This window comes from Ananas comosus, linkage group 2 (assembly GCF_001540865.1).
Source record: "Ananas comosus cultivar F153 linkage group 2, ASM154086v1, whole genome shotgun sequence".
Lineage (NCBI taxonomy): Eukaryota > Viridiplantae > Streptophyta > Magnoliopsida > Poales > Bromeliaceae > Ananas > Ananas comosus.
This window is the reverse complement of record NC_033622.1, coordinates 10507066-10526303: the sequence shown is the minus strand read 5'-3', so window position 1 is coordinate 10526303 and position 19238 is coordinate 10507066. Positions and strand designations below refer to the sequence as shown.

The following is a 19238-nucleotide window of genomic DNA, read 5'->3' as shown; positions in this document are numbered from 1 at the left end:
TTTTTTTTTTTTTTTTTTTTTTTTTTTTCCAATACAAACCTCACAGAATTGTAAAAAACGTGGTCAATATTTGATGTAAAAGAGAAATATCACCGGCCATACCGCCGAAAGAGAAAAAGGCAAAAAAAAAAAAAAGTTTGTAATAAATGCTTGTCACGACAATCATCATCAATCAATCACCACCGTCGATCGTCCTTCAGAGTCAAAGATCATTTGTCTGCGAAATTGATTGGACACAGAAGTATTGACTACTTTTCACTCTCTAAATTAATTATTTATTTATTGACCAATTGGCGATGCCTGTCACGCGCTACGAATTCGTCTCGATCCGTAATCATGAAAGAGACATGAATGGCGTAATAATATTATAGATAAACTTTAAATATTATTTTTATAATTTTATATTTTCTCATATTAATATTTTGTGATTCGTGGGTTCTTCCGTTAATTTTTTATTAAATTATATAAAAAAATTAGATATACTATCTATACTTTATTGAATATTTATTTTACTATTCTTTAGTTTTAAATTTGTCACTGATTTAACGAAAAAAATAATGAAGAAAATAACAAAAAAAAAAAAATAAAATAAAATCATAGATACGAAAGTGAATACTCTTTAAACTTGCAGAATATAAAGTGAGAAAGTCTGAAACACAAGAATGGTATTTGAAGTTATCACTAATATTATTAATATTCAAAAATTACGTTCTAAAATAATTTACTAAAATTAATTAAAGTAATTAAATTAGCTGATATTGAAAGACTAAGTGTTGTCACAAATCATAATCCTCATAAATAATATTAATCAATAAATTAAATCAAGTAATGTTTCAAATTCTATCTATTTGTGATCTTTGTATGTTTCTTCTGAAATTTCAAAACTATCATAATAAAATTTAGCTGCTGAAAATAATACAAAAATATATATTTTAAATATAGAACAATATAAGAAGTCTCACATATTTAAATAATTTTTGATTAATATTTGTTTATTTGTTAAGTTTCAATAGTGCATTTATAAACGTGAGTGTTTTCCAAATATAATAAAGTCCCATACGACGTTCTATGAGTTTAGAATTATTTATTATTTATTACTATATACTAAATTCCGTGACTAATGTTCCTATACTGCCGTGTGTCCCGGCACCGCCCTCTCCTATCTTTCCTTATATTATATTCTATACTTACTAATTAAGAGAGAAGAGAGAGAGAGAGAGAGAGAGGCTTATATACTTCTAAAAGTACGGAGCTCTTTATGTTTCTAAGTCATTTTCGACGTTGGGGCTTTCGAATCGACAATTGGTTCCGTTAGACATAATATAGAGTATTTAAAGTATCTAGAAAATAAATTTTTTGATTTATAATATCATTTGCCTAGTGATCGAAGGAACTCAAAATCAATAATTTTAATGGCTATGGTAAGCCATTTGCAAGTTCAATGGTGTAGAAATATTCAAATCACGTAAAATTTTGATAGAAAATTCTTTATACTATATAAAATAATATCAATATCTTTGATCTAAAATTTTAATATCATATCATCATATTTTGTAAGATTTTTATTTTCCGCTGTTGATTTTGAGCCCCTTCGATCACTAAGCAAATGGTATCGAAAAATTGCAAAATTTTTTGAAAAATCGCAAAATTGATTTTGAGCCCCTTCGATCACAATTTAGCCCATGTCCACGGTTTAGTAATTTATTATTTAGATATTTTAGAGGTGGTCGCTTTAGAACCTTCTATTGAAAAAGAGCCGTGAGTTAAATGACACCACAAATTTTTTTTTTAAAAAAAAACAAAAAATAGGGACCAAAGACCCAACAAAAGATTTAATAACTATTGATGATTAGTATCGACCTTTGTGTTAACGCATACGGTAAAAAATTTAATGATTGATATCTCAAATTTTAAATTTTAAAATTTAATTATTTTATATTTTTAACAAATTTTTTAAAAAAAAATAAGTGAAATGAATAGGATATTATTTTTCTCTAAAAAAGAATCTATTTGAGGGGAATTCGATTTGTTTTGTATTGGAAAATGAAAACTGTGGATAATGAAAGTTGAAAAAAGTAAAAGTTTTCTAAAAAAGAATATATTTGAAAATATTAGAACTTTTACAGAGACAACATATATAATTGAACTTTGCAGAGATATATTTGCAATTCACTATATTTACAGGGACCGGTATGAAATTAACCAAAATTTAATTAGGTTTGGGGAACATAAAATATCGTTTTGAATTAATTGCATTTAGCTCGATCCTTGCAGACATATCAAATTACAGACATATTCCTCCAAAGTTTGAGTAATTGAATATGTCTCCCTCCTAATGTGTCTATAAGTTCATATTTATACGTATTTTTAGAGTCTGTTAGTAAAATTTGTTGAACCATAAGTAAAGTTGAACCAAATAACTTAATTATGATTAATGTGTAAAATAATCAATTTTGTCCTTCCTTACACATCCAAAAAGAAAAAGAATAAACCTTGTAAAAGTGTTAAGTTATTGATGCTTATAATTTTTTTGTCTTTGAACGAAAATTTATAGAGTTAAAATGATATTAATCTCTAGGATTAAGTGGGTAGTTGGTGAAATAGTATGATCAAAAGGATGAAATTAGTCAAGGGGATAAATCTAACAGTGTGAAAACCTTACAAGCACCAAATACTCGGTGCTTTTAAAAGCACCGTAGGACTCTCTTTCTCTTTCTCTCTCTACGGTGGTGTCGGCGTGGGTGGCCAGGAGGGAGGAGGTCTGATGTGCCGGCGCCCTCAACCAAGAGTGCGGCCATGCCATAGGCCAAGGAGAAGGGTGGTGCAAGTGCAACTAGGGATGTAAAATGGGCTGGGTGGTGAGGCCGTACGGATTGCCTGGCCCGGCATGACCTCGAGCTAGGCTGTAGTACGGCACGAGTGCAGTGGCACCCGTGCCGACCTAGCCCGACCCGAGCTTCAGGGCCATGTTGGGCCTCTCCTGTTGGGCCCGATGACCTGACACGACAAGGCTCAAGGCAGTCTTAGGGTTTGAGCTTCTAGGTAAAAGGGCCAGGAGCTCTCCTCCAAAGGTCTTTCACCGCAGACCTTGGGAGGAGCTTTTTGGTCCAATGGATTGGACCAAAAAACGCTCTTAATTTTTTTTAAATAAAAAATTATATATATATATATATATATTAGAAAAAATTAAATATTTGTTATATTATAATTATTTTTATAAATTTTAAATTTTTAATCAAAATATTAATTTACATAGAAATAATTTATTGTTTATATTTTAAATTTTACATATTTTCTAAAAAAATAAAACCTTTTAGGGGCTCGACCCCGAGCATGGTCCGGCCCGACACCGGGCCTTCCGCGGATGTGCTAGGCCGAAGGCTTGGTAGCTCCGGCCCAGCACCACACACTGCCAGCCCCTATGGGACAAAATCCAAGCCAAGCTTGTTGGGTGGAAGGCGAAGACCCCGAATCGGCACAGCAAATGTCGGCCGTGCCGCACCCTAGTAGGTGTGGTCGGGGAAGGTTGGGTTGTTGGAGGAGAAATTAATTAAGAGTTAACTTGGTTGAATGGAGTTAACTGGGGGTAGTTAATTTAGTTTGATAAGCTATCAGATCTGCACAGATATTGAAGCAAATTTGATGATTAAAAACTTATGAGTACAACAGCTACTATATTCATAAGAGTATAGTAACTGCACTCTCTATATATATACATATGAATGTTTAATATAATATTTAAATTTATAATTTTAATAAATATATTTTAAAATATGGTAAAGAAAAAGGCTAAATTATAAAAAATCTACCTGTCAAAACCCGATTTTTCACTTTCCCTCTCTGTTATTTAAAAACCTACACTTTGCCTCCTTATAAAATAAAAAATATTTATTTCACCCCCCTGCCGTTAGTGATCCGTTAGGGTTCTGTTTATAAAATATTATTTTATATTTTTGTATGCCAAAAATACCCTCAGCCTTCTCTCCTGTTACCAAAAATGGTGAGGAGCAAAATGGTCATTTTGTCATCACAGTTTACACTGTACCCCCTGTGACTATTTTTTATTTTACAAGGGGACAAAATATAGGTTTTTAAATGACATGAAAAAAAGTGAAAATTTGGGTTTTGACAGGGAGATTTTATATAATTTAGCCAAAGAAAAATGACTATTTTGGGTTCGTGGTTCGAGTTTAGGTTTCGAATTTTTAATCGGGTTTAGTTCTGCATATGAATTTTCGAAACCCGATGGGTTTCGGATTCGAATTTGAATTTTGATTTGATTATCGAATTTGAATTTGGATCCAAATTTTTAAAAATTCATCTAAACCGATCTATTAGCATCTCTAGTGGGAATTAAAGGCATGTTTGGTTTACGATTGGAATAGGAATAGAAAATAAAATTCGTTTTGGAATAGAAAATAGAATGATGAATCATCTAAATTTTTTTTTTTTATTATTGAATTGGAAATCGGAATGAGAATTTAGGATTTTGAAATAGAGTTTTGATTAAGAGAGAGAGAAGAGTGATGAAGGGAAGGGAGGGGAAGATGTTTATGAGAGAGAATTTTAAGTAATTTACTTTGGAATGGATCAATTTGGGATTCAAAGCCGAATTAGGTTATAAATGGATTTGGCCATTTTCATTTCAGAGTGAAATAGGAATCAAAATTCGATTCTTGTAAAATAAACAACAAATATTAAAATCAATAAATCTCATTCCAACTATATTCTAAAATAGGTGAACCAAACATGTCTTAAATCTATAATCTCTTGGCAAGAATATGTTATGATCATTTTTGTACAAAGCAGTACAAGCAGCACACACTTAGGGCCCGTTTGGTTCGAGTTATGTAATATTACAAAGTATCTCGACATATCCAGGCATCTTGGATTTCGACGTAAGATTACTACTGATGCCGTATTAACGCGTTTGGTTTAATGCAGTAATGTAATACTAGATTACACTGTTTATAGCATTAATACGTTTGGTTCAGTTTTTAAAATTTAGTAATCCTGACATAAAAGTATAGTTTTTTTCAAAATTATCCTTGTTGTGGTCATTTGAATATTATTTTTTGCGAAAATGACAAATGGAGGGAAGAAGATCATGATGATTACCTGGGAGGACGACGCAATAGAAGATGATAGGTGTTCGTACGCGTGCGCGCGAGAGAGAGAGAGAGAGAGAGAGCGAGAGGAGGGAAGGCGACAGAGAGATGAAAATAATACTGTTAATTAGATTTGGGTTGTTGGAGGGTAAAATTGTCATTTTACATAATATGTAGTATTAACGGATTTTAGTAATGCAAGATACACGACCCCCCTCCCGTTAATATTTTCGATGTAATTCTGCTCGATTTGTAATGCTACATTAACGACTAGATTACATAGCGGATTAACCAAACACAGTTATCCTGGCAGGATTGCCTGTAATCCTGCCAGGATAACTCGAACCAAACGCACCCTTAAGGGCATGTTTGGTTTATGATTGGAATAGGAACGAGGAATAGAATTAGATTGCTTTGAAATGGAAAATAGAATGAAAAATCATCCAAAAATGTTTGGTTCATTACTGCAATGAAAATCTAGAATTTTTGAGAAAGGGCTTTAATTAAGAGGAAGGAAAGTGATGAAGGGAGAGGAGGGAAGGTGTTGGTGAAAGAGAATGTTGAGTAGTTTATTTTGGAAGGGGCCAATTCGAAATTCAAAGCCTGAACGAGTCATAAATCGAAATCCAATTCCTATAAAATAAATAACAACTATCAAAATCAATTAATCTCATTCCGATTCCATCGTCTAAAATAGCTGAACCAAACATGCCCTTATTGTCTCCATCTGCTTGTATGAAACTTAAGTGATGAATGTGCTTTTTCACTTTTAAGTCACCCATATCTGTACTCAATTGCGAAACTGGTGGCCAGTGAGTCAGACCTAATCAAGCCCAGGTGATCTGATCATTTCAGACCAGCCCAAATCTAATAATAGATGTAAAAATTTGACAATGGGCCCGGGCCTAAGTGCGTATTTAATTTGACCCAAAACCTAGACAGATTTAAAATTCATTTCTCTTGAGAACTTTTTTTTTTTTTTTTTTTTTTTTTTTTTGAGAGAGATAGGTAGCACGCTATCCGTTTCGTTTATTTCATTTAGAAGTAAACTTAGCTAGAAAAGTGAATCAACTAGGATTTGAACATGAGTCTAGGGTACCAACCACCAAGTCCTTTGCCACTTGCTCTAGGGACAGTCGGTCTTGAGAACCAATTATTAGTTCTCAATTTAACACAGTCACATATTCAGACATTTCCGCACTTGGGACTTACGGCATATTCACAGATGCAGTAGGTTCAAATCTGTCGGAATTTCTCTTCTTCTTTTCTTTTCTTTCTTTTTTTTTTTTTTTAATCCTTATATTTTCTGAACTGCATTACTATGGTTCGAACTTGCACACCCTAAAAATAGACATTCCAAATAACAATCGATTATTTTAGACGGTGGTTATTAGTAAATCATAACTCGTTGAAATCAATCCTACTTGCCAGAGTAGATGAATGCAGTGACATTATAATGGATTCTCAATTCTCTTAGTTAATTCGCAAATTATTTGCGAATTATTAAAAATCTGAATAAAGTAGTTCGCATGCGAATTTTTCCTAAAAAGGGGAATAAAACGAGAATTTTTTAGGCTAGCCAAATTATTCGTGAATTATTCACAAATTATTCATAAATTATTAAAAATCCGAATAAAAAACTTTATATTTTTTTTATGTTTAGGTATGGACTATCCTATATTTATGTTTAAGTATGAATTCTCTATTCTCTCGCCCTAAAAAAAAAAATTATATATTTTATGTTTACTTATGGACCATCTTAATCTTTTTCTTGTTTAATTATTTATATATCTTGGTGTATAATAATTAATCTATTTTATTTTGTAGCTCTTTAATTTATATTTTTAAAAATTATAACTATTTATGCTAGTAGCATAAATCTAAAAAAAAAGTTTAATTTAATAGCCGAATTTTTTATCCCGAATTTCTAATTGATGAACGTATAATTTTTATATAAACTGCGTATTCGAATAATTGGCGAATCCATTTTTTAAGCCGTATTTTTTAACGAATTTAAAAATTAGGGTACAAATTTTATTCGTAGTATAACCTATCGAATTTTTATCGAATTCGAATTAACTAACTATGATTCTCAACAAAATTTGATTAGATTAAAGAAAGAAATTCATGACAAATGTGTCAAACCTGTAGATGTATTCATCGTCATGGAGACATTTAACTTGATTTCTAAATACTTTTCATATTTTCACTTGGTTTAGTGCGAACCAAAATTTCTACCAATTTGATTGTTAGGCTCTCTAATAAAATTGGTTATAGCATTTGCTTAGTTCTTGAGCAGCTGCAACTGCTTATTTAGCTCGGCTTCTATTTTCATCAAAACTAATTTTAGTCGAGGATTTGGTAAACAAAAAAAATGAAAATAGGTGCTTTTATTGTAGCGGAAATTGAAAATAAGAATCCGAAGCTCTAATCTAATGCTCTTTACTAATAATAGAAAGAGGTATGCTAGGTCTACAATTTAAATGTAATTTTTAAAATCCCTAATCCACTTATTCAACTGTTTAAGGGTGTAAACAATCTTTTTTTTTAAATTTATTTTTAGTGCAAAAATAAAAAGAAAAAAAAAGATAAAACTAGTGTGTTAATTGTAGCCTTTAGATGGGCTAAGTTGTAAGATTAGAACCCTATTAGCCTTGCACACCTAGGAGCACTGTAAGAAGAAATAGGATATATTTACAAGGGTTAATTGTATATAACTCTATGTAAATATAACAAATTGCAAATATATTTATGAAAGTTCAACTTTTTTATATTATTCCTATAAAAGTTATAATATTTTCAAATATGCCCTTGTCGTTAGGATCCGTTAGAAAATTTTAGTTAACTATATGTAAAATACTTAATTTTGATTAGTCAATAAGATAAATTGACATTTTACCCTTTTATATTATACTTTCTTCTCTCAATCAAAACTTTAGTAATAAAAATTCTGCTTTTCTTTCTCTTTCTCTCTCTCTCCTTCATGCTAGTTTCGAATCCGTAACTAGAATTTCTCTATCCCATTCATTCACGATGCATATTGCTTTGCCCATGTTAAATGCTTGTTGTTTCTATATTCAATTTACTTTATAATTTTTCTTATTTTGCTAAAAAGAAAAGATTTAGGAGAAAATGAGTAAGAGAAGAGGTTGTAATAATAGTGGATTGGGTTGGATTTTAAAGAGGAAGAAGATGATCATTAAAAATTTTTTAGGAACATATTTCTACACGATTACAACAGTTGGGGCTTTTGGAGGGATATGTTTGTGATGACAAAATTGATATTTCACTTATATGCTGTTAAAAAATAAACAATTCTCTAAAAAAAACAAACCACAAGGACAAATATAAATATCATTGGATTTTTACAGGAATAACATAAGAAAGTTGAACTTTATAAGAATATATTACAACTCGTTATGTTTGCCGAGAGATTATATGCAGTTAACCCTATTTATAAAGACCCCCTGATCTTTACCACTTTCGCAAGTAAACTTGAACTTTTTAACTTTGGCAATTAAACCTCTATAAACTTTATCAACTATTTTAACCGAAGTTACTATTATATAGCCGTTTTTGTTGGTTGTATTGCATATAATCTTGCAAATCTTTAAAGGCCAATTTGCATAAAAAATCTACTTATTTTGGGCTTTTGCAAAATCGGGCCACCTTTTTCATTTTTATAGATTCAGTCCGCTTTTTCAGCAAACTGATCAAAATACCCTTATTACTTTTTCTCTTTCCTCTTTCTCTCTCTTCTTCGTTTCTCTCGTTCTTTTTTTTTTTTCTCACCGGTAGAGCGGAGGCGGAGCGGAGGCAGAAACGGTCCGTCTCGCCTCTCACCCTCATGCTCTCGCCCTCGCCCTTGCCCTCGTCCATGCACCCCCACCTTCCTCGCCTCCGACCCCGTTAAGGCCGCGCCGCGACTTTTTTTTTTTTTCTTTTTTCTTTTTCTTTTCTTTCCCGACTTTCTCCAACGTCTCGACGACGACGCTCTCGCCCTTCCCCCCTTCTCATCTCTCCCTCTCCTCATCTTCTGCCGCTCCGACGACGATTTATCTTCGCCGGCGCGACGTACGCAATGTAGAAGGTCACTGCGCGCTACAGCCTCGAGCGGGGGTCCTTAGCGGCGTCGTCACGGCCGCCGGTAGCTGTTGGCAGAGAAGTGACAAAAAAATTATAGAAAAAAACAGAAAAAAATTAAGATAAAAATTATATAAAAAGAATGATGAGATGAAATTACATCGTTAATTACAAAAAAATTATAAGTTGCACTATTTAAGATGTAAACTGCTGCTTTAAGATAAAAATTATACTCTTTGAACGAAAAATTATACATATTTTTTATCTTAAATGCATCCTTTTAAGTGATATTTATACTGTTTCTCCTCTTGTTGCACTGTTTCTCCTTGTTGTTGCATATTCTCCTCTTATTTACACATAAATGGTGAACAAGAGGAGAAACAGTGCAACATGAGGAGAAACAGTATAAATATCTTTTAAAAGGGTGCAGTTTCTCCCTTATTGCATTGTTTCTCCTCTTGTTGCACTATTCTCCTATTGTTTACACAGAAATGGTGCAACAAGAGGAAAAACAGTGCAACAAGAGAAGAAACAGTAGATATATCTCTTTAAACAGTGAGTTCTCTCTTGTTGCACTATTTCTCCTCTTATTTACACAGAAATGGGCAACAGAGGAGAAACAGTATATATATCTCTTAAAACAGTGCAGTTTCTCTTTCTTACACTGTTTCTCCTTTGTTGCACTATTTTCTCTATTTTACGGCAGAAATAGTGCAACAAGAGGAGAAACAGTATAAATATCTCTTAAAATGGTGCAGTTTAAGATAAAAAATAGCTAACAAGAGGAAAAAATGGTGCAACAAGAGAAACAGTGCAACTTTTGTTTAAAGAGTGTAACTTTCATCTTAATGGATGCAGTTTACATCTGAAAGGTGTAATAAGAAGAAAACAGTGTAAATTATTTCTCAAAGAGTTTAATTTTCGTTTAAAGAGTGTGTTTTCATCTTAAGGCTGCAGTTTACACTTAAATAGTGCAACTTAATAATTTTTTTTGCACGTTAACGATACAATTGATGTTATCCTTTTTTTTATATAATTTTTTATCTTTATTTTTTCTGTTTTTCTATAATTTTTTTTGTCACCTTCTCTGCCAACAGCACGAGGTACCGGCGACAACACGCTAAGGACCCCCGCTCCGAGCCTGTAGCGTCGTAGTGACCTCCACGGGTGTCGACGTCGGCGCCGGCGAAGATGCATCGTCGTCGGAGGCGGCAGAGAATGAGGACAGGGAGAGATGAGAAGGGCGGGAAGGACGAGAAGGACGAGGAGGCATCGTCGTCGGAGACGGTGGAGAAGAGTCGGAGAAGAAAAGAAAAGAAAAAAGCAAAAAAAAAAAAGTCGTGCGCGCGCCTTAGCGAGGTTGGAGGCGAGGAATGGTGGCGTGCGTGGCGGAGGCGAGGGCGAGGCAGGGCTAGAGAATGAGGGTGAGAGCGGAGACGGACCGTTTCGCCTCCGCTCTGCGGCGAGAAAAAAAAAGACGAGAGAAACGAAAGAGGAGAAAGGAAGAAAGAGGAAAGAGAAAAGTAAAAAGGGTATTGTCAGTTTGCTGAAAAAGTGGACCAATCTGCAAAAACAAAAAAGGTTGCCGGTTTTGCAAAAGCCCAAATAAGTGGATTTTTATGCAAATTGGCCAACTTTAAATACAAAAAAATATATATATATTTTTCTTTTCTAACACAAGAAAAAGCAATAAATTGCAAGATAGATTTACTATATTTTCATTCTGATAGTTAATTATTGAAATAAAGAAAAAAAAAATTTCTCTATGGTTTGAAGTATAAAAATTATGTGTAAGATATGCGATTAAAATGGCTATTAATTAATAACTTTGTCAGGCATAGGTACCTATTAAACTATTTAATAAAATTTGGAGGGCCTATTTGCAAACGAAAAGTTATGAATTATATTACAAAAGTGCTAAATTTCAGTTTTTTTTTTTTTTTTTTAATAATTATTAAGAATAATTTTAATACAATATATATATATATATATATATATATATATATATATATATATATATATATATATTAGAGGGGGAGAGAGTCCGGCTATGGGCTTGTAAAAGCACCAAGCACTTGGTGCTTGTGAATTTTTTACTGTTAGATTCTACGTTTTTGATCATTTTCACCGTTAGATTATACTATTCAACCAACCACCTACTAAACCAAGGGGGCTCACATCATCCTAACCGCACAATCTATTAATCCAAGCGCTAAAAATTTACAAGCACCAATAACTTGGTATTTTTAAAGCATAAAAAGCTCAATTCATATATATATATATATATATATTATATATAGTATATATATAATATATATATATATATTATATATATATATATATATATGAGTATTGCAATTATGCTATCGGAAGTATAGAAGATCTGGTGCTTCCGAATTTTTAGCCCTTATATCAATCCCTTTAATCATTTCTAACTGTTGGATTAATACTATTAACCTGTGGGGATCACTTAACCCTACGGGTACTACTCAACCCTGAGGGATGGCAATCATCCCAACCGTATAATTTTTTATCTAATGGTTAAAAAATTGGAAGCATTAGATACTTCGGATAGCATAGTAGCACTACCCTATATATTATTATATATATATATTTCCAAAGTTACTAAGCAAATAGCTTTGCATGCCACACAACCAACCAGGTCCTGAGCAACAAATATAATTATCGAGAGGGACATTTTCGTAAAAAACCCCTCATCTTCCTCTTCCCTCCGGTAGCATTTACGAATGCTCTCATAGTGAGCTCTCATCTCCTTCCCCTTCCCCCGTATCCTCTCCATTAAAAATGCTCTCAAACCCTAAACCCTCGACGAAACCTAGGGCACAAAACCCTGCGCGAGCCGTAACCCTAGCGATCTCCGAGGACGGCGACGACGGCGACGATTTCCAAAACCCTAGCGAGGCCTTCTCCTTCGCGCAGAGTCTCTTGCTATCCTCCCTCGGAAACCCTAGATCTGAGCCATTGAAGCCGTCCAACGCCACGCGCCCGAAGAAGAAGCGGGCGAAGCCAGCTCCTGCGCCGGGGAAGGAGAATCGGGCGGTATCCAAAACCCTAGAGGTCGATTCTAGGATTTCTGGAGAAGTGTTGAGGGAGGCGACGGATCGGAGGGATATTTTCTGCTTTGCATCTGATAATCGTGTAAAGGACGAGGAAACTGTCGTTCGTGCATCGTTTCAATCGCGAATAGAGGGATATGGGAGAGTACGAGAGAGTGGGATTGGTAACAAGGAGGAAAAATCACTTCTTTTTACATCAACAGCATCAAAATTAGCAGATGATGAGGAGAAACAAGGGAGTAAGTGTGAGATTCCTAAGGGGAGCTATTACATGATGTCTATTGAATCAAGATTGTTGGAACCAAGAGCCAATTCTATTTCTTGTAGAAATGGAGGTGATTGCTCAGAAGGCAATACTGACGAGGATTCCGAGGCGGGCACGCAGCTAAATGAATTGATGAATCTATGCTCTGAGGTGGATGCCCAAGGCGATATGAACCGCGAAGCCTCCGTACTTGAAAGGAGTAATCTGGATGTTGCAGCATCTGAGTTGCTGTGGAGTGATCGAGTGGAATGTCCGTTGTGTGGACTCGATATCTCAGATTTGAGTGAAGAACAGCGGCAGATTCACACCAATGATTGCCTGGACAAAGATGGAACTTCAGGGGTAGATTAACTCAACCAGCTCTTTTGTTAGTTTGGCTAGGCATTTTTTTTACAACTACGTTTCGTAAACATGCTACACATGAAAACTTTAATTAGAGTTGAAAGAATTTGTTGAGCCGATAACTTTTGGCATTGCCCTTATTCATGATTTTTATTTTCCCTCTGTTTTACGGATAGTAGTTTAAGGGGTTGCCAAAATATCCGGAATAAATTAAATACTAGTTTAACTTATTTAGTCTGACTATGGAGATTTTGTTCAAATCTGGGCAGGTTTATCTATTTCTGTTTACATTTTTGTGGGTGATCAATATCAGACTTTTTTGGGATCATGTTTAGTGCCAATTTGTGTCAACTAATTCCTAGGTTTGTTTTATGGAGTTGAAATTTCCTCAGTTTTTGAAAACCTTGTTTTTTAACTATTATGTAATGCAGCTTATACTTTTAGACTAAGTTTAAATCTGGTTTGATAAATGCATCGGTTTGAGCTGTCCTAGTTAATCAGTTTGTGAGAATTGCTGTGTAGTTTACTCTTGCAACCTCTTTCGACATGCTTTCACTTGTTCAAGTTCTTCTAAAATTTAAATATAGATTCCATATGAGATTTCAGGATCATGATTCTATAATATGCTGTTGCGATCATCCTTCATGTCCTACTTCTGCTGAGTATAACTTAAATGTGCAACTGGGGAACTGCATGGTAACGTCCCTCGGTGTGGCTTTGATATTATATGCAGAAACATGGGTCCTACATTAAGGGGGGGCGTTTGGATTGATGAAGTTGCAATTCGATCGTAAATCAAGTTCATTAAGAGTACAAATATTAGTCTCGGTATCCATCATGAGGCACTGAAAAAATCCTGTAGGTAGCCATGGGTTTATATTCTTAAAAATAAATTCCCTTTAAAATGGGCCTAAGTCATCTTTCATAGAAAGACTAAAAAATCTAGCCTATGACTAGATGGTGAATCTTTTCGGTATTATGCTAGTTGATGACAAGACCAATATTTTTACTGCTTCCAAAACTGAACTACAATTACGTCAATCCAAATGCCCTGTAAAGAGAGAACTAATCATCTCAATTGAATACGCTGGGCCTCTAATCTATATATGCTATTTTTTTTCTTTCACTCATGTAATTATGTAAATTGGCACTATTTGGGAATGCCATGCGCTATGCCGGGGGAAGCCTAAGCTATCAACTGGTTGAAGATTTTAGGCATTTGGGCTCTCTCTCTCTCTCTCTCTCTCTCTCTCTCTCTCGGTGTGCGGTGTGTGCATGCGCATTTGCACTAGTTTGTCAATGTCTTTCAGTTAGTTTCTGTTTGTTTATGGAATGAATATTGAGCTGATGTATTTGAATATATTGTGTTGTTTATTTCTTTGAATACTGAGTTGATATATCTGAGTATATTGTATTTATTTCTTTGTATTGCCCTCTTCATTATAGTTTGTTGCGAAGTCAAAAAATAATAAGCCAAAATATAATATTTCAGTTTGTGGCCATTAATATGTATCTTGTAGGCAATTCATTCAGTATCTGGAGCAAAATCAACATTACCTCAAGGCAATGTTGACACCAGCTCGGCTATTGAATTCCTGAGGAGCTTGGGTTTATCTAGATATGAGCAAGTTTTTGTGAGGGAAGAGATTGATTGGGAAACTTTGCAATGGCTAACCGAAGAGGTACAATATATTACTCATCAGCTGCGTTTATTCTCCATAATTTTGATCATGCGCCATATTGTGTTAAAGAAGTCCGTGGATCTAAGATCCGTTACCAAACAATTTATTAATAGTTGTCATCTGTAAATGGTTCTACATCTCGTCATGCTGGTTATTTGATGGTCTTGGCTTACTGAATTATTACAGGATCTTCTGAACATAGGAATTGATGCATTTGGTCCTAGAAAGAAGATTATCCATGCACTCAGCGAGTTGCGTAAAAGACACTGTCATGCCGAAGATGTTGATACTAATTCGTCAAATCAAATAACTAATGTGTGCACCAAATTTTCTTCTGGGAATAAATTAATAACAGAATACTTTCGTGGTTCTGTCATTGATACAAACAGGATTTGCACTGTCAGCAAACCCCCAGGTATGAAGAGCCAGAGGAATTCAGCTATAAAGAGAGGTAGAAAATGTGTAAATATAGGTAAAGTTAGAGATATACCTCCTTGGTGTTGCATTCCAGGGACGCCATTTCGAGTGGTATGTTTGAGTCATTTTATATTTTAGTCAAGCATTTATAATTTGCTTTTCCATGATCCTCTTTTTTTTTTTCTTTTCCTACTAGGATTTAAACTAATTGTTTTATGCTTTAATTCATTTCGTGTACTGACCATGTCATCTGTTTTTTACTATGGAATTGAGTCTATACAACCTATCTATGCCCTACCCTTGCATTGGTACGCAAGTGCATTTAACGCATTTATTGTGATTCTGCTATTGTGTTTGATAGAATGGGCTTTTCCTTCAATGTGCAAACTTGCATGACATGTTTAATAAACCATTGTTCTCATTATTGTGGGCTTTCTTGCTAAATGATTTTTTTTTTCTTTTTTTTTTTTTGGCTCCAAGGTACACTGTAGGAGATTATTTGCTATTAACACATTCCTGATACAGATTATGCGTAAATCTTCATTAAGATTTAGGAATGTTTGATCCTCCTGTACAGCTTAGTGCTGTTTGAGACTTTGAATAGTGCCATCTAGAAAGAAAATTATATTAGGATCCTCTCCACTTCTGCTCTTTGTTGCTGAAGCAGCAGGTCTAGATCAGAGCTCATGCTTTAATGAAACATTGTTCTCTTTCTTTTCCTATTGTCTTAATTTCTTCAATTTGTTATCAGATATCTACTTTTTTTTGTGCATGTTTGTTAAATTGCATTAATTGCTAAGAATAATGAGTGTAATATAGTACTGTCTGATAATGCTGCATTGTCTACCTAAAAGATAGTTCACAAAGCTATTCGACAAACAGTCTTATTCCTGGCCCTTCTTTATGAAGTTTGCCGGATCCTACATATTCTTTGCTGATTAACTATCTTGTGATTGCAGGATGCATTTCGTTATTTAAGAGGAGACTGTTCTCACTGGTTTCTAACACACTTCCATATAGACCGTAAGTCCAGTATTCTCCTTCATGACAGCCACTGATATACATTAATTAAGCTTGAAAAGTCGACCTCCATTTGATCTGCTATCACACTTTAGGTCTCATATTTGTTGATCTTATTTCAAAATTGGTTCATTCAATTTCAAAACAGTAATTTAACATTAGAAATGGTGCTAGGGTATGGTAAGCTTTTTTCACTTTACAGTGGAAGACAGGTGAGAGGCATATATTAAAATGCTCTCTATACATTGCTGGATGATTCTTTATAAGAAATTCATTTCTTCTTTATCCTGTAGATTACCAGGGTTTGACGAGACACTTCTGTCATGGAAAGATCTATTGCTCTTCAATCACAGCACGCCTTATAAACCTCAAGATCGGTGTGCCAGGGGATAGGCTGCAAGTCTTGCCTCTAAACCAAAAGATTACTGTTGCAGGTGTTAGTTTGACATGCTTCGATGCGAACCATTGCCCTGGATCTATCATAATTCTTTTCGAACCACCCAATGGTAAGGTAAGTTATTTTTGAGTTTCTGAATGGCATAGTATTAATTTCTCTTGGCATTTATTCTCAAACTTTATCTTGTTAATTCTATTACGAAACTCAGTTATATCCTCTGAAATGCTTCTGATTTTGTTTGGATACATAGGCTGTTCTGCACACTGGAGACTTTAGATTTTCTTCAGAGATGGCTAGCTACTCGGCATTGCAATCGTGTCGTATCCACACTCTCATACTCGACACAACCTACTGTAATCCTCAAGTATGTCCTTTCTTAAGGGCTTTTTACATTTAATTTTCTTTATATATTCAAGTTCATTTTCGAATCTGTGTTTGCTAGTAATGGCACGTCTATGCAGTATGACTTTCCAAAACAAGAGGTTGTAATACAGTTTGTCATTGAGGCCATTCAAGCTGAGTCGTTCAACCCAAAAACTCTCTTTCTCATTGGTAGCTACACTATTGGTACCTCTCTCTCTCTCTCTCTCTCTCTCTCTCTCTCTCTCTCTCCAATGCATCATGTCATGTAATCACCACTTGACTGCAGGAAAAGAGCGAGTTTTTCTGGAGGTTGCTCGTCTGCTTAGAAAGAAAGTATTTGTAGGATCTGCGAAGCTTCATTTGTTGAGGTGCTTGGAGTTTCGCGAGGAGGACATGCAATGGTTCACAGAGAATGAAATGGAGAGCCACATCCATGTCGTCCCGATGTGGACTCTTGCTAGCTTCAAGAGGATGAAATATATCTCCAACCAATATGCTGTAAGAAAATAACATTTCTTTATCAGTTCTTCATAGAGAAAAGGTTCTAAATGATAATCTGATGTTTCTTTATGTTGCTTAGGGCCGGTTTGATCTTATTGTTGCGTTTTCTCCTACTGGTTGGTCATTTGGGAAAGGCAAAAGGAAAACTCCTGGGAGAAGGTGGCAACAGGGCACCATCATTAGGTATAACTTCAAGCGTTCCTCTTAATGCTACTCGTTAATATTTCTGTATGAAGTATGATTTCATTCAAATTAACAATTTATGTCTATCGTATTTGGGACTGCTGGAATGTTTATTTAATATGAAGATAAAGTTGGACCTACATATACATTGTGGGATCTTTATGTTCGTTTCATTTAGAAATGACTCTAGTAGTAGTTTCGTCAAGAATTCCTTCATGAATTAGAGGCGCTCTGATATCCAGTTCTCCATCTGTACAGCTAATTCTCTCTCTCTCTCTCTTGCAATTAGGAAAGGACCATGGTATTGATTTCTTTTTCTAGATTGAAGAAAGGGTCTTCGTTAATCGGCTCCCGCTTCTCTCTCTATCTCTAATTTGATGATGATTTATGCTTCTTTAGCCTACTGGAGCTTGTGCAAAAGTGATGTTTAAGTATAAATGTTAGGAGAAACACCAATGGGTTTTTATCAAAACTATTAAAGAACGAGAGTAGAAGTTCAAAGTTGAAACTTTTGCTTTTGGTGCTCAGAAACATATTTTAGCTTCTCTTCATAGCAGCAGTTTGAGAATTCAGACTTTCTGGTTTACAAAGTTCTCAATTTGAGGTGATGACTGGGCTTTTGATATGTATTTCTACAAGTCCTATGCATGGAGTTACAGTCAAATTATATGTTCTGCATATTAGCTGGTAGCTTTTAATAGTTGGTTAGCTCCCATTGTAATAAGATCTTGGCCTTGGCCTTGCTTATATTCAGGTATGAAGTTCCATACAGCGAACACTGCAGCTTCACTGAACTGCGAGAGTTTGTGCGATTCGTATCACCGGATCACATAATTCCAAGTGTGAACAACGATGGCCCCGAGAGTGCAGATGCGATGTTGGCCCTTCTCACGTCCGACTCATAAAATCCTCTCTGTGAGTTGAACAAACAGAAATTGTGGGAGAAAAGATCGAGTTCGCGGGAACTGCGAAATATGCACTACTTGTTTTACTGTTGTTTGTATTCTGGAACTTCTATAGACATTCTGCGCCCCGCCCCTTCATATCCATACATTACTTGATTTTCATATTCTTGTGATTTCAATTTTCCCCATGTGATTTAACACATTTTCACTTTGCCATTTGATAGTTTAAAAGTTTTATTTTTTCATTCTACTGGCTTTTCGTTGTATCACTGTTAAGGATCTGTCAGAGTATTAAAGTGTTAAAAGTTATAAATCATTGGGTGGCGAACTGCAGTATCTCATTGGCCTATGTTTTATGATTTGTAAATTGTATTATTGTCTTGTCACTCTATTTAATGATAGATATTTTAAAGTGAAATAGAGATAAAATCACAAAATAATGAAGCAAATTATTCAAAATCACATGATTAGTAGAATAAAAAAGGTGCTAATGATTGAGTTTATTAGTCATTACCATACGTGCCCAAATGATTTGATGTAGTAATCTCCACAATTAGTGCATTGCAGAAACATGAAAAATGTGCAGATGCTTCATATCTGAATTTACTTCTAAATTTTATTATTTTTAACTTTGCTTCCTTTCCGTCAAATTTTAATTCTATTTAAAATATTTTGACATAGGATTTGTGCAATCTCACAAACTATTGTGTTACTCGGGAGAATATTCAATAGCCTTTTATTAAGAGAATAGTTTTATTGTATTTGAGAGAACATACGATCCAGGGTATAAAAATAAAAGATTATAAAAGATAGACACTAAAATCAAAACTTTTAATTCAAATCCAATACACGATTCATCGCAATCCCCGTTGCTTTACCTTTTATTAAGGATTGA

At 34.4% G+C, this 19238-nt stretch overlaps 1 protein-coding gene across 3 annotated transcripts; it reads left to right on the top strand.

Moving 5' to 3' along the window:
* LOC109706695 lies at nt 11869-18679 on the top strand. Of its 3 annotated transcripts, XM_020227648.1 has the most exons (11): nt 11876-12875; nt 14396-14557; nt 14744-14808; nt 14947-15085; nt 15934-15997; nt 16288-16505; nt 16642-16755; nt 16853-16958; nt 17041-17252; nt 17335-17438; nt 18193-18679. In XM_020227648.1, the coding sequence occupies exons 1-11, from the start codon at nt 11997-11999 to the stop codon at nt 18341-18343; spliced, it is 2214 nt and encodes a 737-aa protein (XP_020083237.1). In that variant the 5' UTR covers nt 11876-11996; the 3' UTR covers nt 18344-18679. The 3 variants fall into 3 exon arrangements, with proteins under 3 accessions (XP_020083238.1, XP_020083237.1, XP_020083236.1); XM_020227647.1 differs by having other exon boundaries at nt 11877-12875; nt 14744-15085; XM_020227649.1 differs by lacking the exons at nt 17041-17252; nt 17335-17438; nt 18193-18679 and having other exon boundaries at nt 11869-12875; nt 14744-15085; nt 16834-16958.

What these genes read in the sequence shown, in the direction of transcription:
- LOC109706695 (XM_020227647.1), top strand. Translation starts at nt 11,997, where the DNA reads ATGCTCTCAAACCCTAAACCCTCGACGAAACCTAGGGCACAAAACCCT. An exon ending in ACAAAGATGGAACTTCAGGG is followed by an intron (nt 12,876 to 14,395) that starts GTAGATTAACTC and finishes TGTATCTTGTAG; the next exon opens with GCAATTCATTCAGTATCTGG. An exon ending in ATATCTCCAACCAATATGCT is followed by an intron (nt 17,253 to 17,334) that starts GTAAGAAAATAA and finishes TATGTTGCTTAG; the next exon opens with GGCCGGTTTGATCTTATTGT.